Source organism: Triturus cristatus, chromosome 10, assembly GCF_964204655.1.
Source record: "Triturus cristatus chromosome 10, aTriCri1.1, whole genome shotgun sequence".
Classification (NCBI taxonomy): domain Eukaryota; kingdom Metazoa; phylum Chordata; class Amphibia; order Caudata; family Salamandridae; genus Triturus; species Triturus cristatus.
Window position 1 is genome coordinate 986,150,524 of NC_140593.1, and position 24,206 is coordinate 986,174,729.

Here is a 24,206-nt window from a genome sequence, read left to right on the forward strand (position 1 = left end):
GCGTATAACACAGTAGGCTGACATGCGTGGCCAGAGTTTGGTGTCCTCTATGGACTATAGAGCGTATAGCACAGTAGCCTGCCATGCGTGGTCAGAGTTTGGTGTCCTCTATGGACTATAGAGCGTATAACTCAGTAGGCTGTCATGCGCCAGAGTTTGGTGTCCTCTGTGGACTGTAGAGCGTATAACACAGTAGCCTGCCATGCGTGGCCAGAGTTTGGTGTCCTCTATGATCTATAGAGCGTATAACACAGTAGGCTACCATGCGTGGCCAGAGTTTGTTGTCCTCTATTGACTATAGAGCATATAACAGAGCAGGCTGTCATGCGTGGCCAGTTTGCTGTCCTCTATGGACCATAAAGCATATAACACTGTAGGCTGCCAATAGGTGGCCAGAGTTTGCTATCCTCTATGGACTGTAGAGCGTATAACACAGTAGGCTGCCATGCGCCAGAGTTTGGTGTCGTCCTTGGACCATATAAAGCGCATCACACATTAGGCTGCCATGCATGGCCAGAGTTTGCTGTCCAGTATGGACTATAGAGCATAAAATATAGTAGGCTGCCATGTGTTGCCAGAGTTTGGTGTCCTCTATTGACTATAGAGCATATAACAGAGCAGGCTATCATGCATGGCCAGAGTTTGGTGTCCTCCCTGGCCCATATAGAGCACACACAGTAGGCTGCCATGCGTGGCCAGAGTTTGGTGTCCTCCCGTGACCATATAGAGCACATCACACAGTAGGCTGCCATGCGTGGCCAGAGTTTGGTGTCCTCTATGGACTATAGAGCATATAACAGAGCAGGTTGCCATGCGTGGCCAGAGTTTGGGATCCTCCCATGGATTATAGAGATATCACACAGTAGGCTGCCATGTGGGCCAGAGTTTGGTGTCCTCTATGGACTATAGAGTGTATAACACAGTAGGCTGCCATGCGCCAGAGTTTGGTGTCCTCTGTGGACTGTAGAGCGTATAACACATGCTGCAATGCTTGGCCAAAGTTTGGTGTCCTCTGTGGACTATAGAGCGTATAACACAGTAGCCTGCCATGCGTGGCCAGAGTTTGGTGTCCTCTATGGACTATAGAGCGTATAATACAGTAGGCTGCCATGCGCCAGAGTTTGGTGTCCTCTATGGGCTGTAGAGCATATAACACAGTAGACTGCCTTGCGTGGCCAGAGTTTGGTGTCCTCTATGGACTATAGAGCGCATAACACAGTAAGCTGCCAATGCTTGGCCAGAGTTTGGTGTCCTCTATGGACTATAGAGCATATAACAGAGCAGGCTGACATGCGTGGCCAGAGTTTGGTGTCCTCTATGACTATAGAGCGTATAACACAGTAGGCTGCCATGCGTGGGTGGGATCTCTGAACTGATGAAGGTTGTGCCATTCCTCCTACTTAGCCAGTGCAGCTTCACGGAGAGGATCGGATGCTGCTCATCTGTGCGCACAGCTGCTAACAGTCTTCCCTTTCAAAGGGATTGTTGGCGTAGGAAGGAAGCATATTAACATTTTCTCAGAAATGTTAATCACAGTTGTAAATTTTAAAAAATGCGATTCATTGGGTTTGCTTTTATCTTGTTGACCATTTAAAGTTCATCCTTCAACGTGATTACCCAGTGAAATATATGAAATGGAAACGCACGTATGTTTGAGCCGTAAATCCCCATTTACTTTTTAAGAATTGTTACGATATATATTTGTGTAGCTGCGTGTAAGGTATTCCAGTGCTACAGTCTTAAATTTTGTTTTTGGCAAAAAGGATTATGTGCTGGTTTTTTGCTGTTACTCCAATTAATAGTGGCTCTGTTTTTCGACAACAATAGTGCATCAAATTGTTAAAAAAGTGTGTTTATATCATTTATTTGTGTTTTACATATGCTTCTGTATGTGTAATATTTTATGAGTATTATTATATTATTTTGGTGTGTTTTATATCTACACACAAGCCCAGCTATATTATGCGAGTGATACGGACATCATATTGTGCTTTACTACAATGTGTATGTTTCCATAGTGCTATCAATTTTATGCAATATTCTACACCCTGTTATGTTACTCTTTTGCGTGCATCCTCTTGATTCTTGCATGAAAAGCAGAATTTGCCTTTTTCGCTGCTGCATTTCCTCAACTCAAGCAAGATGCATTTAAGTAAGCAGTTGCAAAATGTCTTTATTTACCACCCTCCCCCTAACAAATAGTTTTAAAAACACAAACACATTGACAAAGCCAATAGGTTTAGCCCAGTAGCGCTATTGGCATTGTTGATGTGTTTTAGCCATGTTGTACATCTGCGCAGATGCTGTAAAGCATATCTGAAAGTAAGGGGGAAAAAAGCTCTGGCTGCTTCCTTTTGTTAAATTTTTTTTTATTTTACATTTGCCATTGTTTTTTTTACTTTCAACCATGCTGGAAAAAAGGCCACACTGCTAAACAGCATAGCAAAAACAACACATTGACAAAGCCAATAGTTCTTGCATAGGTGAGACCAATTGGCTTTGCCAATGCTTGTTGTTGAATACTTCCATACAAGTATAGTGTTGTAAGTGAATGACATCATTGGCATTATGTGAAAAGATTGTAGTGGGATTCCGTATTAGACGAAAGAGTGGCTTTAGATGTACATTTCACAATGATGGGTATGAGAATCGCGAAGTATGTTTGTGTTGCACGTTCTAATGATGTAACATGAATTGCAAAAATTAATTATTTGGAGGTATGATTGAGCTTTGTGTTATCTCATCTAGTCTTATTCCTGTAATGCTCCAATGTATTGCATGTATCAAAACTGTCATTTATGCCTAGTCAAGCCAGCGAGTGCATTTTAGGGGATTTCTCTTTCAGACGATGCATTCCTGGTATATAATAGACTGCCCTATTTTATCCCAAGGAAAGTATAAGGTATCCTTTTTTAGGCAGCATTCTGAGGCCAGGGGTGCTGTGGGCAAAGGATGATAAAATTAAGATACCATTGTAACCTAGTCACATGGTTTATCATTCTGTGGGCAGATATCCTCGCCGTGTTTTTCTGTTTTTGAGACCCTTGTCCTCTTAAACGGATTATTCGAGTTAAGACCGTTGTGATTTGGCTAAAAGAGTTGCAGAGGCTGATCAACTGTTGACTGCTGCACAACAGACCAGATGTTTAATTTGTGATATACAAATTCATTGAAATTTGGTCCTGCTAGAGCGTGGGAAGCAATATTTCCCTTACAAACAACGGAAGAAGGAAAAGATGTTTGCTCAAAACAGGTGATCCACGGTTGGTCTGTTACACTTTTACCAGTGCCATAGGATTCAGAAAGCCATAAACCACATTTTTCCTCCTCTCCTGAGGTGCAGTTTTCTCATCTGCTTTCAACTCTCAAGGTAGGAAGGACTACTGAAGTGGCATAAGGATCGGATATCCATGGCTTTCTTTGGGTTAAACATCTTAATTTCCTTCATGGTGCCTTCCCTCTACAGAATGCTTTCTTCTTTGGCTGTTTTTTTTATTGTATGTATTTATTTCATATATTTATGTAGCTCTGGGATTTTGGTGTACTGAATAACCTTTTGTGCAATGTAATAGTTTCTACCTTGAACTTGTCAAAGGATTGAAGACAGTCAGCCAAAAATTCAAGCTGCGTCTCTTTGAAGACATAATTATGTTAAGCGATTAAACGCTGGAACAATTGATTGAGAAAATTGACTGTCTTAGCCTCCAGTTCACTCTACGCCTAGTAAATCAGCAATTCCAGAACTTCCGTTAAATTCTCCCGTGCTGCATCTTTCTCCACCCCTATTCCATGCTCTGCCTTGCTTCATTCTGATGTCCGTTAGGGTTGATGTCCTGTCGGGTTGCAAAATTCCTATTGTCCTGTCGCCCGCACATTGCTTACCATTGGTTGGCTTTATTGTCCCTCTTATTGCTTGCTTCTTATTCAGCGGCTTGCCATGGCCATCGTGGGTCTGCCCCTCCAATGGATCATAGCCTTGTTGCCGTCCTTTTGCTTGGCTGGTTTATGTTCTTCCACTGCTCAATTTTAGAGAACTGCATTTTGTCTTTTTCTTTCAGCACTCCATGAGCATGCATGTGTGTTCTAGCTCTCTACTTCGTATGCCACTTGCCTCACCCAACTATAGATCCACCCAAGAGGCATGTTCTCTTTCCAGTGTGGTTCTCCCTCTACAGACGCTCCATATTGCTGTCTCCTTCTTGCGCTGTTTCTCTCCTGTCCTCCATGTTGGTCTTGCACTCGTGTGCTGATTTTGCCCTCCTCCTGCTCCCCCACCCCCAAACCTGTCTTTTTTTTAGTCTTTCATCAATTAATGTGGCAGTTGATCTGTGTGGATGCCACTGTAACGCAAAGCCTGTGATGATGCGTTTGGAGTATGCAATTTGATACATTTCCTCAATTTTGACATCGGAGAATCTGCCCCTCTGACGGTGTTATGTAAACCTTTACTCATAATTTCGGATGCCCATAAAGTACTTTGTAGACCCATTTTTCACACTTAATGAGGTTTGACTAATTAATTTTACTTGAAGGATTGATTCACGCCGTGCCTTTTAAAGATTTAAAGATAGGTTACCATAGTGTACTGTGTGGAGTTGCAGGCTTTGTGATTAGCTGAGAATGACAGATAGGCAGGTATCATTGTTCAGGAGTGAGGTTTAGATGTTGTACCACATTAAGGTGACAGCTACTATTGTCAACGGTGCTTCTGGCTAAAAAGATGCATATCATGAAAGGGGCAATGGTAAGTCACTACTGAAATCTCCTTTCTTAAAAAATAGATATTAAATCCCTTGAAAACAGGATGGTAAAACTTATATGTATGTATGTCCTAATGCTGGGCTTCAGTAGCGTAATGATGCATAGGTATGCGTGTCACAATGCATGACTATACTCCTCATTGCACTTGTTTTATTTTATTTTTTAATCTATGTTGAATGGTATCTGCAAAAGCATTGTATAAGCCAATAGGTCTGCATTATCTGCTTAAAAGCGGGCTTAACCAATGCTTGTTTTTCTCTTATCATTAAAGGTATGGGCTTAATTTCGGATTGCTAAACTCTGGACAACAAAAATCCAGGACTGGCAGAACGTCTCATTTAACAAGTGACATGAGGCCAATTAGAAGCAGCCTGGTTGCGCGTGTCTGTATGTGAACTGTGTTGCCTGTGTGTGTTGTCTTCGTGCATGGATGACTCTTTAGTCTTGGTCTGTACGTGTGTGAAAGCCAGCAGTTCTGTGGCTGTGTGTGCATGTGACTGTATTTGCTCCATATGGTTTGTGCCTCTGCGCATACTGTATTTAATGATTCCTTTCCTGCACCAGTGGGCTTGGAGTAAAAGCTCCTTTGCTCCGTTCTGCCACCATAAAAATATTCTTGCAGTCGTTAGTCTGCTCTATACGGTTCTTTTCACTATTACAATGTAATTGACAATTTTTCCACACTGTAGTTTTAAACGTTGAATGTAATGAAGCCCCTTTGGACATGGGAAGTGTTATCTCCAGGGATGTCCATGTAGGCAGTCATTCGAGCCTATAGGAAACCTTTTTCTGCTTGATTTGCAAGTCATTTCAGTATGCTAGCATTAATGACAGTGTGCCTCTTTCATAGGGGTTGATGAATTCCTCCACAACATCCTGTCTCAGCCTGTTCACTCAGACATGTCGTGAGAGCACGTCTGAAACATGTTGCCAGTGGGTGAGGGGAGGAAGCATTGTAACATGCCTGAGCGGGGAGAGCATGTTTGTACCACTGAGGCTTCACCTGACCGGTTTTCTACTGTGTTTTTCAGGCAAAGCCCATCTACGGTGGTTGGCTGCTCCTGGCTCCAGAAGGAACGGACTTTGATAATCCCGTCCACAGATCCCGGGTAAGGAAGCTGGCGAAATAACGGTGTGCGCAGTGGATTTGCTGTCCTTATCCCTGTTCTAAATGCCTCCTTCCTATCAATTAGCAGTCTTCAGTTCGAGAGTTGATCCTGTCCACCAGTTATGGTTACATCCGAGCAGATGCTCGTCGCTGTTAAAGTTAAACATTTTATATTACTGGAGCTGGAAAATCGACGAAAGCACATGGAGAAAAGTAATGTGAAATTAAAGGAGGGCTTTGACAGATGAGCTTAACACAGATATTGTGTGAGAAGAATCTTGTTCATGTTTTTTAGTTTTCCAAACATTTATTTGTACTTTATTTTTGGAAGTTGTCTTGCACAGTCAATGTCTGTTGACCTGCCCCATACAGTAGGTGGCTTCTGCCTCTCTCCCTTTTCCGTTTTAAGCCATGTGGTATTATTTTACATCTCAGGGTTTGCTTTTCACCTAGTATCTGCCTGTAGCATTCCGGTCACTTGAAGATCAGACATTTGATGTTCCATCAGACATGGGCAAGGTTTTACATCACTGCACCAGGTTACAACGACTTCCTTTTAGATGTTGGAGGAGACTTGGGAAGTTCTGCTCCATCCTGGAAACAGAGTATAATAGTTGTGTCAAGAATAACCCTTGTAATGTTTTTTACGGAGTGATGTGGTGCAGTCTCAAAGATGGGAGGTAGTCTTAACGTAATGAAGACAGTGAGTGTTTTGTTAGTAGTTGAGAAATAACAGTCCCTCTGGAAGCAATTGAAATTCGGCAGCTTTATGCACAAAAATGTTTTAGTAGAGGATAGGCAGTTTCCAGGGCTTATTATGTTGATCTGGTTGGTTAATGATGCATTCATGTGCTGTGTAAGATCTTTGCCAATGTGACCATCTTGTTCAATGGGATTGCATGACTCTATTATGACTTAGTTATACCTGCATCAGGAGCCAAAATATGTGTGCAGGTTGGTTCTGAAGCTGAATCTGGGTGTGATGCGTTTACCGAGACGTTTGAGTACATCTAGAGTTGTAGTGGAGGAGATTGTCATTGGAGAGTTGCTGTTGAATGTTCTCAGAATGTAGTCATTTTCTTGATTGGAATTCGAGCAATTTTTTGCAGAATTTGGGGTTCATCGACTGTTAAATCAAGACTATCCTGTGGACATTTTTCTCCTTTGAAGGTTTGTTAAGTATTCTTCCGCAGATATGTAGCTTAATTTGGAGTGCTTGAGTTTTGAAGTGGTCATGAATGTCTTTTAGGCTGATCTAGCTGGTTGCAGATCTTGTTTAGGCAAAGTGATGGGATCTGTAATCTGTTCCCTGTTGTTCTAGATTTTGGATATCATTAATGAGTTGGTAGGTTGGGTTATTTTAAAAAATGTAAGTGAGTAAATTGTGTACTGACATGTCGTGGAGCAATGATGTGAATTTGTTTTGGCACAGAAGCCATTGTAGTTTATTTTGTGATGTGGTGTCATTTTTAATGATTTGCTAAACAAGTTTAGGTTACTTTAGTTTAAATGTTGGGATATGCATATTGTGTTGGCAGATCAGGTACAGGTTCTGCGAGATGTGTGGGTATTTTACCAGGTATAGTATTAATGTTTCCAGTTCATCAGTAATGAACAAGGTAACGTTTTTTTTAAAGTTTGCCCACTGGTTGAAATCCTGATTAAGAGCAGACCTTTGACTTTTACAGGGTGAGCAGAGATTAGATATAGGAGAGCAATTTGGAATTAGTTCTTTCAGCTGTGGGTGAGAAAATGGTCTACTTGATAGAGTGTTTGGATGGTATCAAGGAGCATTGGGTCTGCGGCAACTCAGGGTGACTCTTGGAGGAGCCAGGTGCCCGACGGGTCACAACTGACAGCCACGAGTGGGCCATAGATACATTACCACACGCACGACCCCCCCCAAACTCTTCCCCCCCCTTCACCTGCACATGCCTAATTAGCCACCATGCCATACTGCAACACTCCGGTGGCTACCACCAAATGGAGCAATATATGAGTGTATCCCAGTTCTACCTCCCGGGTTTGTTCAAGTTCCTATCATTACTGGCACAAAACAACCCCTACGATATAGGGCTAATAGCGAGAGTGCGCCTCACATCCTAACACACAGCACAGACTGCCTTGCATGAATGTCGATACTACCTCACCACTCGCTCCTTGGAAACATCACCAACTTTGGGACTGTACAGGAGGCTATAGACCAAGACGTTATTCAGTCTTATGTCAAGGTGTAAAATGTATGTGATATATCTTCTTATATCAATGTCACCGATACTGATGTGATGTACTTAATTAGAGAAAATGCCAATAAAAATGATTTTATAAAAAAAAAAATCAAGGCGCATTGGGTAAAATTCTAGATTTAAGTTTTCCAGACCATATGTGCAATGTTTATTGTTTGTTCGTTGAGGTTCTTGGTGACTCGTAGATCACTACCAGTCCTCCTCCTAGGTGACTGTGTCTGTACTCTTGATTGGAGAAGCGTGGCTCAATGATTAGAGCGGCAGACCCTGATGCAGAGGTCTAGCCCGGGACCAGGGTTCATTACCTCCTCGTTAGTCTTCCTCGCCACATGAGTAACACAGTGAGCTTCAGCTCCACACCAGAACCCTCCAAAGCCAAAAGTCAGCATCCCATGCCTCCCATCCCCTCCCAATATGGCCGACCCAGTCACACATGACCCCTATAAGAGGCGGGCCGGCCCAACCCATCAGCCTGTTTTTTTTTGTTCTGCGCATGGTTTCTCTCCAGATGCGTCTTCAGGTAAGTGGTTCCTGCTTTAGCGGGAGCATGGGTCCTTGGCTGGTGGTCCTGCGCTAGCGGACTCTGGGGGCTTTTGGACCTCCCCCCCTTCCTTCCCTCGGTCTCTCTGGGGCCGGTTACGCTCTGCTTTAGCGAGCCAGGGGTCAATAGGGGGGCGGCGGGGTGGTCTGGGGCTCTGCTGTGTCTGATCCCTTCTGGACCCTCGCCTCGCACTGATACGCGCTCCCGTTCCCTTCAGTTTTACCCGGGCGTTGGGAGTTGCTGTGGCCTATTGGTTACTGTGGTTCTTGCAGTTCCCTTTGGTGTGTTCGGTTGGTATTTCTTTCAACCCGGTACTGTGCCTTGGTGGGTTGTAGTCTCCCCTGGTTCGTGCATCACTGGTGCGTGTTCCCGGTGTTCCCCTGCCCCGTCACGACCGTGTGGGGCGGGGGGGGGGGGCGGCTCTGCCTCGGGCAGCCGGCGACCCGTTTGCCGCGGCAGCGCCACCATGTCCCTGTCTCCGCGGGCCATCCCCTAGGGGCTGGCGTTGGGCTCACCTTCTGCTGTCCGGGGCGGTGCCGTCCTCGGCGCTGTGTTCTCCTTTCGGCTACGCGGCTGGACTTCTTCCCGCGTTTGTTTCCCGGTCCTCGCCTCGCCCACGGCTCCGGTGGGCGGGGCATCTCACGGGCGTATTTCTCTCCTACGGCAGCGGTTCCGCTGTTCCTGAGCGTGTTTGGATCTGTGGTGCCTGTGGCCTAGTGCTTAAGGTATTTTTTTCTTGTTCTGAAAGTTACATGTTCGGATCCATGTGTTGCCAGGGTTTATGCAACTTGTGCCGTTTCTGTGGGTGTTTGTGACGCCTTGTTACGGGGCGTCATTTGGTTTTACACGTGGAGCTTCCTATTTTCTCCGCTGTTTGCCTGCCCGGGCTGCTGTGGGACTCCTTGTACAACGGAGTTACTGTGCCCGTGTGGTTCCTTCCCGGTGTATTCGGGTCTGTGACTCTTTCTCAACGTGGTCCGGACTCGGTTCCGTTTGCTTCGGTTTTGGCTTGTATTGCCCCACGGAGTGCACGCTAGGGGCCTGGGTTCGGGTCTCTCTGGCTTCGCTCGTCTTTCATCTGGCTGAGCCTTCCTCTTTCTCCTGGACAGAGTCCTGTGGGGCCCAGCTGTTCCTTTTTTTCCTCTGGTGGCTTTCGATGTTGTGTTTCCTCGCAGTGCCTTCCATGCTCGTGGTCACGGTTTACTCCTCGTCTGGTCCACTTGGTTTTTTCTTTTTTCCTGGTGGTTTGTCATGGTCCTGTGGGTGCCTGTGCCCTTCTGTTCTCGGGGCCGGCGTGCCCTTCGGGGTGCCTGTGTTCTTTGCATCTTCCCGGGTTGGGTCCCTGTGGCGTGCTCTACTGGTCGCTGTTTTGGACCGGGTGCTGTGGCTCTTGGTTTTTTTGTGCCTCTGGTTTTCAAGGCTCTCACAGGACGAGGGTTTGAGTCCCGCAAGCGCTGTCAAGGTGTCGTTGGTTGGCAAAATTTCAAACTCTTCTTTATGTGGGGTGTGCCGCGGGGTCACGGCTTCGGTTGGTTTGCGGCCCTTGTCCTTCTTCCCCTCCGGGCTTTGGGCCTCCAGTCCCTCTGTTCTGTATGCGAGGTTGACCGCGTGGCCTTAGGTTGGGGCGCCTGTCTTCGTCTCTGTCGCTGGCGCCGCCCGCCGTCCATTCGGGTGAGGGCGGTGGTGGCTGTTGGCGAATGTCTTTTGCTTCTCTGTCGTCCTTCCTGCGAGCTGGCGGTGTGTTGCCTTCTTTCTCTCCCCACTCCTACTGCTCTGCCTCGGTTGTTCGGGGTTCCCAGGTGGTGGCCCTGCTTTATCGGGTTCTCTTGCTGGTTCCTCCCCCTTCTGGCCGTCACGGCCCTGCCCTGCCCTCCCCCCTCCCCCCTCCCCCACCGCCTTGTGCTTGGTGCCCTGCTATAGCGGGCTCTGGGTTTTGGGTTTTGGCTTTTGGCTGCCCCTCTCTGTGGGGGCGGCTGTGGGCTTCTCTGTTTTTTCCGAAGGGTCCCTCGGCCCCCTCTGTCTGTTTGGGGCGCGGGGCTCGGTTGGCTTTCGGCTTGCCGTCGGTGTCCGCTCTGTACCCGTAGTTCTTTCATTCCTTTCCACCCTGGTTTGCATGGCCTGGTCTGCTTTCGGCGGCAGACCCGCCTGGATCTTCCGGGTGCTATGGGTTTTGGGGTCCTTCTTGGACTCTCCCTGTCGTGTGCGGGTCTGCGGCTGTGCCGCTCCCTCTTCTTCATGCACCCTGTCTCGGCTGTCGGCTTCTTGCGTTCGCCGTGCTTCTCCTTGACCCCTTGGGGTTGTGATTTTGTCTTGCTCCCCTGGTTTTTTCTGTATGGCCCTGGAGCTATGGCTCAGTGGTATGTCTTGTACCTGTGGTTATTAGGTTATCGCAGGTCAAGGGTTTGTGTCCCGCAACTGCTGTCAATGTGTCATATGTTGGCAGACTGTTGTGCTCTTATGAGAGGATGTGAGGGAATCTTTGTGACCTCTATTATTGATCCATTGATCGCTAGATTGACTTCAGCTGATCTGGTTTGTGTTTGGGTGTCCCATTCCTTCCTCTCTGTGGCACTTTCTCATGGTGCTTTGCGCTCAGGTGAGTGGATTACTGCCACGGTACTGGAGCACTGCTCATTGGCAATGGGCTTTCACTACCTGCTTCCCATGCTACTTCTTCCACTTGATTGGGGCCTTCCTCGTATGGTGTTTTGGGTGCTCGCTTTGGCGGCGAGTGTCCTCCACCTGGTGCGTTTCAGTGCCTTTCGCAGGTTCCCTGCTCTCGGTTTCCACGCGTTTTCGTGTGACGTTCCTTGCAGTCTTATTGCCTGACTGTTTTTCTCCTTCCAGTTGGTCTCGATGCCTCTGGTCCTTCCTTGGTTCGGTTTGCCCCGGCCTCTTCCCGCTTCTGTTCTGGTACGGCTGGGGGGTTTGGGGGCTGGTGGCTTTATGGTTTAATGCGTCTCATGCAGGGGCCTGTGTTCGCCTTCTTGGTCGCAGATTCTGATCCTGTTGAGTCCCCTCTGCCGTTCATCCGTTGTTACATTGTGGGCCGTTTTGTTGGTTGACACCGCACATATGCTGTTCTGCTCTCCATTTCCCATTGTGGTTGTCGTGACCTTTTTGGTTCTGGGCTGGGTCTGTGGTTTTCACGCTGGGTGATTTTCCAGTCTGGTTTCTGTTTGCCGTTCCATGGTTGCTCTCGGGTTTTCCCCTGCCTTGCTGGCCCTGCCTTGTGCTCCCGGGTGTTTGCTGGGTTCGCCCCTGTTTGTGGCTGCCTGTGTGAGGGTGTTCTTCTGGGTCCCTTTGGTGCTGTTTGCTCCCTTTGGGTCTCCGGTGTTGGCTCTTCGGCCCTTCTGCTGCGGAGTTTCTGTGTGGCCTGGGCTTTTTTTGTCCTGTTGCGCTTGGGCCTGCCCCTGTTGTCTTTTTTCACTTGCGGGTTTTTGTTTCCGTAAGTGCTGTTGGCTGTCTGGGGGTGCTGGTGCCTCCGGTTCTCTGCTTCCGGGCCCGTGCGCTTCCGGTGTGGCTTGGGGCCTCATCTCTTGTCCCTGGGTTTGGGGTTCCGGGTCCTGTCGGCTATGGTTTTCGCCCTGCCCTTCTGTCCTTCTCGCCTTTGTTGGGTGCTCGCTTCGTCCACTCGCTTCGTCCCTGTGAGGGGCGGGCTCGGTCCGTGGCGCTGCCTTTCCCTACCTTCTGTGCGTGGGTGGTCTTGTGGGTTCTCCGCTTCCTGCGGTGGCCTGGTTGGTTCCCTTGGTGGCCGTATCTCTTTGGTGTCATTTCTGTCACCTTCCTGGGTCTTTTTGTTCCCTTGTTCCTGCCTGGGTTCTCTCCTTGGGGCGCGCTCCCTTCCGGGGGGTCCTATGTGCGTCTGGGGTTTGTTTACCCTTCTGTTTCTCTTCAGCGCCCCTTTTCCTTTCTTGCGGCCCATGCCAGTTTGCTTACGTCTGGTTCCGCTGCCCCGACCCTCTTGTGGTTTCGGCTCTCTCGCGGGTGGTGTTCTCCCTTGCGGGGTTGCTGTGTTTGTCAGTCGGCGTCTCCCTTTCTGCTGTGCCTTTCTTTGTTGGGTTGCTGTGGTGGGGTTGCCCTCTGTTCATTCGGTTTTCCTTTTTTTTGAGGGGGGTTTTTTGTTGCCCTTTTTCGGGATGTCCGTTGGCCGGTCCGGGTGTGTTTGGTCCGGCTTGCTCTATGGGCCCTGTTGTCGGTGGCCTTTGGCTCCGTGCGGTCTGGTCCGTGGCTTTTCTCTGTCCCCTTTTGACCTTTGCTTCCGGCTGGTTCCTGACAGCGCTTCGTGTCTGGGGGCCGGGTTTTTGTCCTTCCCGTTGTCTTTCGGTCCCGGGCTGGTTCTTCCTGCTCGTGACTGCCTCATTCTTGGGTGGTCCTTCCGCTCGTTCTGGCCTGTTGGGTTTTGCCCTCGTTCGTGGGCGTTCCCTTCTGGTCTGTTGGTTTCTTGTGAGTTTCCATGAAGCCGTTTGGCTTTGGTATGTGCTCACTGTGTTAGTCATGTGGCGAGGAAGACTAACGAGGAGGTAATGCCTCGATTACTTACCGGTAATCTTCATTACTCCGAGTATAGTCTTCTTCGCCACATGAGTTCCCATCCCTCCCTCCCTGTCTGGCTATCGGCTTCATGTTGTGCTTGGTAGTTTCAGGCTGATGGGTTGGGCCGGCCCGCCTCTTATAGGGGTCATGGGTGACTGGGTCGGCCATATTGGGAGGGGATGGGAGGCATGGGATGCTGACTTTTGGCTTTGGAGGGTTCTGGTGTGGAGCTGAAGCTCACTGTGTTACTCATGTGGCGAGGAAGACTATACTCGGAGTAATGTAGATTACCGGTAAGTAATCGGGGCAATTCCCCGCCTCGGCGGGTCTTGGGCTCAAAAATTCCACGGACCTGATAATTCTCGCCTCGGTGCCTATTCCAATCTTGGAGTCCCACTCTGCAACTCTGGGCAATAGCTTGCTTAATCTCCACAACGGCCCCCACAACGCTAAGGATGCCTGGCCTCCACCTTGGGGGTGCCCAGGAGTGGACGCCTCACAGGGAAAGCCAGGATGGGTTCCACAGCGGTATTCGTACAAGCGCCTTGAGACCTTTGCGAGTGAGTAATGCGCTATACAAGTATCAAATTTACATTTACATTTACATTTTGTTGTCTAGCACCAGTTCTGTTAGGATGGTGTTAGCGTCAGGTGTTAGTTAAGTTAGTATAGTGACATGGTGAATATTGTGGTTGTTGACTGATGGCATCACAAATTAAATTTTTAATCCTGGCTACTGTTCTTGTGGTGCAAAGAATTCAAGCTTTGTCACTTGTTAGAAGCTGTTGACTAAAAAGCCACAAGGTATTGAAAGTGTTAAACAGACAATCGACCACTTGGCTGCTTTATGTTGATGTGTCTCATTTACAAAGAGGCTTTTGGCACTGACCTTTTCAAAATTATGTCCCTTCCATTTGTACATGATGTCCACACTCTTTACAAGGATGTGGCCCCACCTCTCCCCCTGTCAGCCTGGTCTCTCTTCAGTGTTGTTTAATGTTTCTTTTCTTTGCAAAGCTGTGGCTCTCCTGTGCTGTGCTTGTACACTGTGGGACTGTGCTTCTTTCCAAAATACCTGGGAATGACTCAGCTGATTCCCAAGATGGCTGCTTTTGTTTTAGTGTACTGATGAAAGCTCCCGATCTGATCTCATCTCATCTCATCACATCCTCTCTGTCATCCCTAACAAATGGGGGGTTATGGAGTTGAAGGAGGTAATGCACCCTCTTATTCCCAGTGCAGTGGTTGGAGTGGCTTGTGGACTGGAATTGTTTATTACCTTTCACCTAATTTCCACCCCCCCTGACAGCCTACCTGAGTGCTTGGTACTCTGATGATAGCAGCCTCAATCACAGTACTCTCCTGCTTCGATTGGGTGGCTGGCTGATGAGAGTGCCCTTGCAGGCTGCAGTCCTGGAGAAAGTGCAAGGAACTGCCTAATGTGACTCCCAGTAAATCCAGTGCTGCTGGGATTGCTCCCTGCTGAGCTGGAGGATCAAGCTTCTCTTAACCGTGGCCCATTTCTTTGCTTCCTTTTATATCTGTACTTGGCAAACTACTGATGATTAAACCTTCTGACCCCCCTGAGCTGGGGCACTGGAACCGGTGAGACATTTTGAGGTTTTGGACAATTGACAACCTATGATGCATTGCTCCTCTGTATCTGCCCATTACAAATGCCTACCTTCTTACCTTGATCTTGTTGTAAAGTAGCTGAAAAACAGGAGAGATCAAGCAGAGTGTAAGAAAGTGGCTCTGTATATACTGTCCCCAAATAGGTACAGTGTGTACAGAGTCCACAGTCCCCAGAGGTTTGGCAGAGGCTAAAGTTAGATGTAACCTTACTCTCTAAAGTGGTAGCTTGGTCAAGCAGTAAGGCAGTATCAGAGGACAGTGTAAAGCATTTGTTGTACACACTCAGTCAGCAAATGGTCTCACACACTCAAGAACTGACCTCTTGGCAAATGGTTTGTATATAAAAATATATGGTTGTTTTATTTTAGAACCAACAATAGGTATCAAAATATACTTTTTCAGAATGAGATGCTTTAGATAAATACTTTTCAATAGGCAATAGTCTTTTGAATGCAATAGTTACAGTTTGTTGCAATTGGCAACACAATTCAAACACAATTATACATTGAGCTCAACGGGAAATTCTAAGTAAATGCAATTGATTACTTTTAGGATTACTTTTCTAACTCCAGGACTGGATCCTAGATTCAGTCCTGGGACTGTTCCTCGAAACAGGTGAGTAAATATGTTTTAGTTACTGTTGTGATTTTTAAGCAATATTTTGGTATTTTAAAAGTTGACACTTAGAAACTTTTTCTAATAAAATCAGCAATGTTATCCTATGGGAGGAAATTCACTTAGTAGGTAAGTGGGGTTATTGTTACGTTTTCTAGCTCAGTGTTGGATCCTGGATCCAGCACTAGTGTACCACCTGTAAGCAGTTGAGAGAATGTGTTTAGGTTATACAGGCGATTTTTAAGTTTGCAAAATCGACACTTTGAAACTTTTTCCGCAAAACCAGGCAATGTTATCCTATGGAAGGAAATTCAAGTTGCAGGTAAAGTATGTTCTCGTTAATTTTGTAATCCAGTGCTGGGCTCCTAGGATCAGTACTGGGACATCTATCTAAAACAGGTAAGTAATTACGTTTTCACAGTTGGTACAATTTTTAAAGAATATTTGTAAGTTGCAAAAATCGACAGAAGAAATTTCACAGAAAAACAGTCAATGGTTTCCTATGGAAGAAAATTGAGTTAGCGGTAAGTATGGTTGTAATTACGTTTGAGGGTCCGTGCTGGGCACAAAGATCCAGCACTGGGATCTCTCCTAATAGCAGGGGAGTATTTTTGATTTTGTTACTCGGTTGATTTTAGGTGAATATTTTAAAGTTTAGAAACTCCACACTTAAAAGAATTTTCAAGTGAAACCAGTCAATGTTACCGTATGGAAGAAAAGTGAGTTATCGGCTCTTGGGTAAGTACTCGACTGGCAGAGTTAAGGTTCTGGGCATAGACTCCGGGGTCTCCCAGGGTCAGGTAAGTACAGTTGTTACACCCTCAGCGGCACAGGGGCAGCCGGGTGCAGAGTGAGGTAGGCCCAATGTTATCCTATGGGAGGCACGGGGCCCGTGGTTGGTGGCTGTTGGCTAGCAGGCCACGCGACTGGTCACTTGCTCAGGGCAAATGGGGAAGTAGGTCAGAGTAGAAGTTGCACTGCCAGGGCCACTCTGGCGGCTGGGTGCAGAGTGCTTTTGAGCCTTCGGGCGCTCAATGGATTGCAATGGAGAAGCTCAAAAACGAACAAAGGCTGCAAACTCGGGGACGAAGATTCTTCAGGTGCGACCACCGCTTCGAGAGGTAATTTGGGTAGTTGGAGGATAGGTAAGTACCCACGAGTTGTGCACAGGGGGCCGCAGGGCTCCGGGTGCAGGGGTGCTTTTTGGTGTCGGGAAATCTTACCCTCTGTTGATCGCGATTGGGGGGGTCCCTGGTTCTGAGGCTGCAGGCGTCGTCAGGAGCGTTGAGATGGATCCTTGGGGGCATTGTTCGGGGTCACAGTCGCCGCGGGGACGTCCTAGTGGTCTTTGTCCACTTAGCACAGGCCAGGCTTGGCTGGTGCAGAGTGTGCAGAGTGTGCAGGGTTTGCGGTTCCTGGCTGATGCCAGGGGTCAGTTACTTGCTTTGAGCAGTACCACTGCTCGTGGGAGTCCCAGATGCTTAGAGTCACAAGGTAGCCAGGTCCTTCGGGGTTTGTGAGGTTGCTTGTCACGGAAGATGCCGGGATTTAGCAGGAGCAGGTTGGTGGGTCAACAGGTCGGTAGGGCTGGGGCCAAAGCAGTTGGTGTCTTCCTCTTGTTAGCATCTGCACGGCAGGTCTTCTTGCTTCTTGATCTTCTTTGCTGTTTCGGAATCTGGATCAAAGGAAGGGAGGTTCAGGGTGCCCCTAAATACTGAACTTGGGGGTGTTACAGGTAAGTAAAGGGCAGGGACCAATGGGTCCCTGCCCTGGGGTGGGTACACCCCCTATCCTGCCACTCTCCTGTGGGAGAGGGGCAGTAGCCTAGTCCTGATTGGGCAGGGCTTCCCATCTGCAAGATGGCGAGAGCCCGGAGATGTGCTTCACCTCGCCTCCCCCACCTGAGGGGTGGGGTTGGCAGAGGCTGGCACACCCCCTTTCCTTCCTTGGGGTTTCTGGCCAGTCTTCCCGCCAGAGTGGGGGTCAGAACCGGTAGGGGCCAGTTGCTGAGTACAGCAAGTGGCCTGTAGAAGCTCACAAAGGCGGTATGCCTTTGAAGCTTCCCCTGCTCATCCTGTGGGAGGAGACCTAGCACCTCACCCAGGATGTGCATTGTTGCAGGCCCAGGAGAGCGGATTGCTCTCTACCCAGGGGTCCAGCAACAAGTCGGCTGTGTGGCAGCCTAGGCAGCCCCTCAGACAAGACGTGGATTGTAGGTTAGGTTCAGGGGGCATCTCTAAGATGCCCTCTGTCGTGCATCTTACAGTAAATCCCACAATGGTATCAGTGTGGGTTTACTGTGCTGAGAAGTTTGATACCAAACTTCTCAGTCTTCAGTGTAGCCATCATGGTACTGTGGAGTTCGTGTTGACGACCTTCCAGCACCATATACTCTTAATGGCAGCACTGCACTGACAGTGCCCAGGAATGGACCTGGGTACTGTAGGGGCACAGGGCTCATGCACCTCTGCCCACACCACTGGCATAGGGCACCCAGCTAGAGGGGTGACTGAGGTATGCCAGAGCAGTGTGTGGTGTGGGCATGGCACACAAGGATGTGTGCCATGTCGACTCTTTGTTTTGTTCTGCACCAAGACACTCAGCTTGCAAAGGCAGTGTGTGCATGTCAGGGTACGGGGCCTCTAAGGGTGGCACAATAAGTACTGCTGCCCTTAGGGGCCTTCTCTGGTCACAAGGTCCTGGGTTCCTAGGGTGCCATTTACCAGGGGCTGACATGTGACCAGAGATGCCAATTGGGTTTTGGCTGTTAGGCAGTTTTTAGGGAAGGAACACAGGCCCTGGGCACCTGATTGGCAGGAGCCCAGGGCACAACAAGGAAAAGTGCATCAGTTATTAGGCAAAAAGTGCGGGGGTTACTGCAACAAAAACCCACTTCCTTACACAGAGTTCTTCAAACTCGAGGGCTCTGTGCCCCTAAAAGGTCACAAGAGCTTACCACCAGTGAAGACAAGTAGAGAGGCAACCATACTTAGATTATTTAATGCATTCCACAAAGACTTGGCATGGGCAACCTGGCTGTCACTAAGGCGGTTACTACTGTGGAGTCTACTTTAGAGAGCATAAGGAAGCAAGTGCTAGGTATGGATCAGCAAAGAATAGAGTTGTTAACTGACTGAGACAGACTGCTCCGTAGCAAGGATGGAGGAATTCAGTGCAGTGTTGCTGAAACAGTGATGAAACTAGATGCTAACACGCAAGTTGGAGTTTTGTAATAATCTGAGAAACGAGTACAGCTGAGGGTTTTCTAGGAGTTCTGTTTTTCAATCCGTAATGATGCTTTGCTAAATGAGAGAGCCCCACTTACCTGTGACTCCGACAAGTCATGGTCCTTTCAGATATGGCTCCCTTGCCTCGAGGCTCCTTCTCCTCTCTCTCTCTTATGTTGTCCACCTTTAACCAGTTCCTTTTCTCCTTTCTCTTTCACCTGATCCTTGGCCTCTGCCAAGCTCTTTCACCTTCTGTGCCTATTGCTCTTTCCCTTCTTGTTTTGTTCAATGTTTCACTTGTTTTCTTCTTGCTTTCTCTTTCACCCCTTGTGCCTTTGTGCTCTTTTCACCCAAAAACGTCATACTGCCGCCCTTCACATCTGAGCCCAAGAGCCTTACCTGTGGAGTCCCCCAGCGATCGTCTCTCAGCTCTACCCAGTTCAATGTCTACATAACTCCACTCGCCAACATCATTCGATCCCGAGGCATCAACCTAATCTCCTAAGTTGACGACACACAACTCATTCTCTCCCCGACTGACAAGACAACCATCACCAGAGCCAACTTCACAAATTGCATGACCATGGTAGCAGAATGTGCGAGAAGCGACTGCTTGAAGCTCAAGCCCTACAAGACGGAAGTACTGGTCTTTGAAGACAGGGTCTCCCTGTGGGACCCCACCTGGTGGCTGACAGAGCTAGATTCAACATCGACCGACCGCACCAGAAATCTGAGTATCATCCTGGATGAAAAACTCAACATGAAGGCACAAGTCAATGCAGTGAGCACTGCCTGCTTCCACATCCTACGGATGCTCTGAAAGATCTTCAAGTGGCTGCCATAAAATACCAGACACACGGTCCCACAAGTACTCCTCACAAGCAGACTCGACTACGGCAACGCACTCTGTGCCAGAGTCTCCAAGCAGCTCCTACACAGACTTCAGACCATCCACAACGCTGCTGCAAGACGCATACTTCCTATGCTGTACCCACATCTCATCCCACCTCAGAGCTCCACTGGCTTCCCATTCACAAATGCAGCAATTCAAACTCCACACGCACAAATACAAAGCTTTGCACAACACTGGGCCTACATACCTGAACTGCTGCATAAACTTGTACCAGCCTGCCAAACACCTACACTCAGCCTCACTCTTGCTCGCACAAACTGCCTGCATTCACAAAAGCATAACATGAGGTCGCTCATTCTCCTACATCGCACCCAAAACATGGAACAACCTCCCACAATTCATCTGAGCCTCCTCCTAACTTCTGGAGTTCCGCAAGAAGCTGACGACCTGGCTCGTCAACTAACTCTACGAGTACCACATGCCAACACACCTGCTCAAGTGCCAGGATACCCTCACAGGTGATTAGTGCACTACACAGATCGACATAACTGAGTATAATATAGTTCCTGCAAATCCCAGACGGCAAAACGGATCATTCCTTGATACCTAGGGTTTACAAGATGTGGCAAGAGTGTCACTATGATGATAACATTGAGAAAATAGAAATGAGAGTTTGAATCTCGTAGGAATTGATTGTGACCTTTTATGAAGAAAATAATATACTGCTGTTCCCAGACTTGAGCTGTAATACTTTGCTGAGGAAGAGAGCACTATTGGCCATTGAAAATGAACTGAACTTGTAAGGAATTCAAATAGTGAAGCTTCCTTCCAAATTTAAGGTGGGGGATAATCAGACTTTTCTTTTTTAGGTTGAGCCGCCTACAGACCGCTTTTTCTAGTGCATGTGTTTTCTTGATCTCTCTCCTTGATGTGCTATTTCCCAACCAATAACACCACTGCTGTCCGTGTTGCTCCCCGCCCACTTCAATCTTAACAGGTGCTTTCACACTCATTTTTGGGGGGGCTTTCGGGGGGGGGGGGTGGCTTTAAAATATTTACCACTCAAAAGTAGGCATCTACCATCTTCGTATGGTAAATTAAAAAAAAAAAGACGCGGTGCCATGTGCACATGCCATATGCACATGCCTGGGGTAGTGCATGTGTATTGGTCATCATGCTGTGCTGTTGAAGCAACACATGTTTCTTTTGGTAATATGGACAGTGGTTGGGTCTCGATCATGCTCTTGGTGAATCTGCTACGTGGAATTTGTGGCAAGGTTGTCAAGTGGAAGCTGTCTTATATGTGGATGTACTATGCTAGGAAGCAGTGGGAGACGGCTCCCATAAGTGATTTTTAGGTCTGGGTTATGGCAGTGCAGTCATCCATTAGACATTTTGCTGACAATGAACATAGAGTGAGCTTTGGATTCACCCCTTTCAACGTTTGACTTTTTTGGACCAGCGTCTATCAGCAATTGGCTTGAGTCTTTTTCAACCACTTGTCTTTTATACAATATTCCATGCTCTGCAAAAACTGATAATACTATTTCTCAATTTATGGTACTTAATTTACAACCTCCGGACAGACCGAAGGCTGAGTGGGTTTTACTGAGATTTGAACTTGCATTCAACTCATTGAGCTGTTCCTCAAGTATGCTGTTAAAAGTTTCACAACTGGGAGGAGAGTGAAGCAGGACAGAGTTGTTAAATAAACACTGCCTTGTGAAATATGGCATGCACTTGAATCGCTGTTTATCTGCTGTGTTATAAACATATGGATCCAAATATGTGGAAGACAAGTAAAATAATGTCATACTTGGAAGGCTACTGCTAAAATTGATAATCTCATCTGCAGGGCAGTCTCCTGGCCATGCACCTTTCTCTTCCTCGAACCTCACTAGGGGCTCTTAGTCACTTGCTAGGTTATGCCTCCCTCGCTCTCTCTCTATGTCCTTGCCAGGTAGCATAAAAGGTCTCGGGCAAACTGGAGGTTGGAAGAAGATATTATAGAGTGGGTGACAGGCAGAATCTGCCTTTTATTTTTGGTAGGTTTACACAACACGAACCTTGTTCAAGGACATAAGATTGCTTCACAACATTACACTTTCTTTTCGGGACAGGGAGCTTTGCTGGGAATTCGAATCTGGTTTACCTTGTTGCCTTGTCGGCAGCTGTAGCCACTAGGCCATATCCCCTCTGGTAAAAACGTGGCTCGTTTTAGGCTCAGGGTTCCAAGAGGAACTGGAGCTGAGCCAGAACCTGGCTCTACCTTTGAGTGCTCGCCCACCTCTAGGTCAGACGGCCTCACCATGCCCTTCCTGTATACAGACTCTTAAATCTTCACCTCTGAGGAGTTTTCATCATGTCCTTGCCTGGCATTGTCGTAATCTACGTCTAAGGGTACAATCCCAATTCTCGCTTCCACTGTCCACCTCATTTTCCACTCCCTGCTTATCTGCACCGGCAATCCTTTTTAATGTGGGTGGTGCCTTTTTTTCTGTGCTCCCTAAATTGTGTTTCTCTGACTCTTTAGTTTATGCCCTTATTAAATCCTTGCTGTGGCCATTCTCAGGCTTTAAATAAATCTCTGTGACCACTTTCTTCCTAAGACATGGCTCTCGCGCGCCATACAATGCCTTTATTTTCTTGGCATGCCTGCTCCGACCAGTCAATAACTTAAATGCTATGTAATGCCCCTTCCCTAAAGGCAATGCCTTTATTTCCTTGTCGGTGCACCCTCCTCTCCCAACTGTATTTTTATTTCTCTGTCGAATCCCCCCTCGTCCTCAAACAATGCCCTTACTTCCCTGTCGGTGCCCTCTGTCTCTCTAGACAGAGTCTGTGTGTGCCCCCTTCCTTCACAAAGTCTTTCTATCTGTGAGTGCCCCCTTCCTCGAGACAATACCTTTATTTCTCTGTTGGTGCCCTCTCCGTACAGACAATGTCAAGTTGTTCCCGGTCTGTGCCCTCTGTCTCTCTAGACAGTGTCTTTGGGTGCCCCCTTCCGCCACAAAGCCTTTCTTTCTGTTAGTGCCCCCTTCGTCAAGACTATACCTTTATTTCTCTCTTGTTGCCCTCTCCTTACAGACAATGTCTAGTTGGTGACCCCTCATTCTAGATAGTGCTTTGTTTCCCTGTCGGGAGCGCTCCCTTCAGCCGGTGTCTTGTCGAACCCCCGCCTCACTCCACACTGCGTCTTGCCGAGTTCTGCCTCCTTTACTAGGCCCTGCCGTGCCGACTTCACACGGGCCGTCCGAGCAGCCCGGCTCCGCCTCTGCGATGAGTCCGGCACAAATGCTTTTAATCTGTTTTCAAAGCCCGCGTCCTCCGAATGCCCATTTAAGGCAGTATTGCAGCAGGGCCAGCTTTTGGGGAATGATTGAGAGTTCCTTTCTGAAGGAATGCACTGGAGAGGCGGCCAGATCTCCAGACACGAGGACTCTTTCCCCGACTCTAATCACCTCAGCACTTTACGTTTACGTGTCGGGGACCTGGCTCCGAAGTCCTCTTCCCTCAGGGGAAGCTCGTAGTTTCTTCCTTTGCTTTCAAAACCGGGAACAATTAAGGAAAGCGCCCCTGCGAAGCACTAGATCTGTCCTGGGCACTTTTAAAAATTATTTTATTTTTAATATGTTCATATGTTATATGTATAAGAATCATCCGCCAGCTCCCCTTGTCATGCTCGGAGTAGGTATAACCACAAGCTGTTAAATAAACTTAAACAGGCCACAGGACTGACCAAACGGCGCTTTGTATTTAGAGTTAGGAGCTATGTCCAAACTCTTATCGTCCCTTTGGAGGTCTTTAGTGCTGTGAGCCATCAATCCCTGCGAATTGGGGACGGAAAATCTCGTGCCCGTGTAGCTCTAAACCACTGATTTTGTTTTAAATGCTTTAGCAAAGAAAAGCAGTTTGCATTATTTTTGTCCTTCAACATCATTTAATGCTGTTACTTGTTTTAAATGCGCTTCAAGTGCAGTATGATGTTTAAAACAGGAAAGTATTTGAAGGAAAGTATCTACTTCTGTTTCTGGGTCGGTAACTTTAACTCCAGAAGCCGGTCATTTAGACACCGTCACAGGCACAAAATCACACACATAAGTGGGTGTGCCTCCATACTCCGAGCGAGAGACGAGCCGGGAGTCTGGCGTGTCATTGAGAGCCAAACCATGATCTGAGCAGGCCTGATCATGTACGTCACACAATAAATGATGTGTTTTAGTTTGGCAAGGCACGCTATTAAACTAAAAATGTAAGAATTCCTTTTTGTATGAGGTTATTTCTAAATCTGCCGCAATTGTTTCTGCTCCAAAAATTTCCAGCTAAGCAGACTAAAGTTCAGGAATGTAGTCTTGTGCCGAGGATCACACAGTTTGGCCACACTATCTGTAGTTCTATCACAAGATTTACAGAAATGGACGATGCCACGTTTCACAAGTATGCTGAAGACAATACATCTGTAACCTGCATTCAGTAATTTCAGTTAAACTGATGTGCAAGGAAAGCAAATGAAATGATCTTGCCTACCTGGTACTAAATAAGAAATATTCTTAGCAATTGACTATGATTAATTCACAAACCATTATCTGCAAACATAGTGACCGCTACTGCACATACCTGGCATTGCCAGTACCCACTTGGTAAACATATGCACTGTTTTTTTGTCCAACCCATTGTGTTACCT

At 47.5% G+C, this 24,206-nt stretch overlaps 1 protein-coding gene across 4 annotated transcripts in view; it reads left to right on the top strand.

The window, feature by feature from the left end:
- The window catches only part of MPRIP (myosin phosphatase Rho interacting protein), a 753,461-nt gene that overhangs the window by 77,166 nt on the left and 652,089 nt on the right, over window positions 1–24,206 (top strand). For all 4 annotated transcript variants that reach the window (XM_085628921.1, XM_085628923.1, XM_085628922.1 and 1 more), the window contains exon 2: window positions 5,793–5,870. In XM_085628921.1, the coding sequence (XP_085485047.1) occupies window positions 5,793–5,870 (78 nt within the window). The remainder of the gene's footprint in view (window positions 1–5,792; window positions 5,871–24,206) is intronic.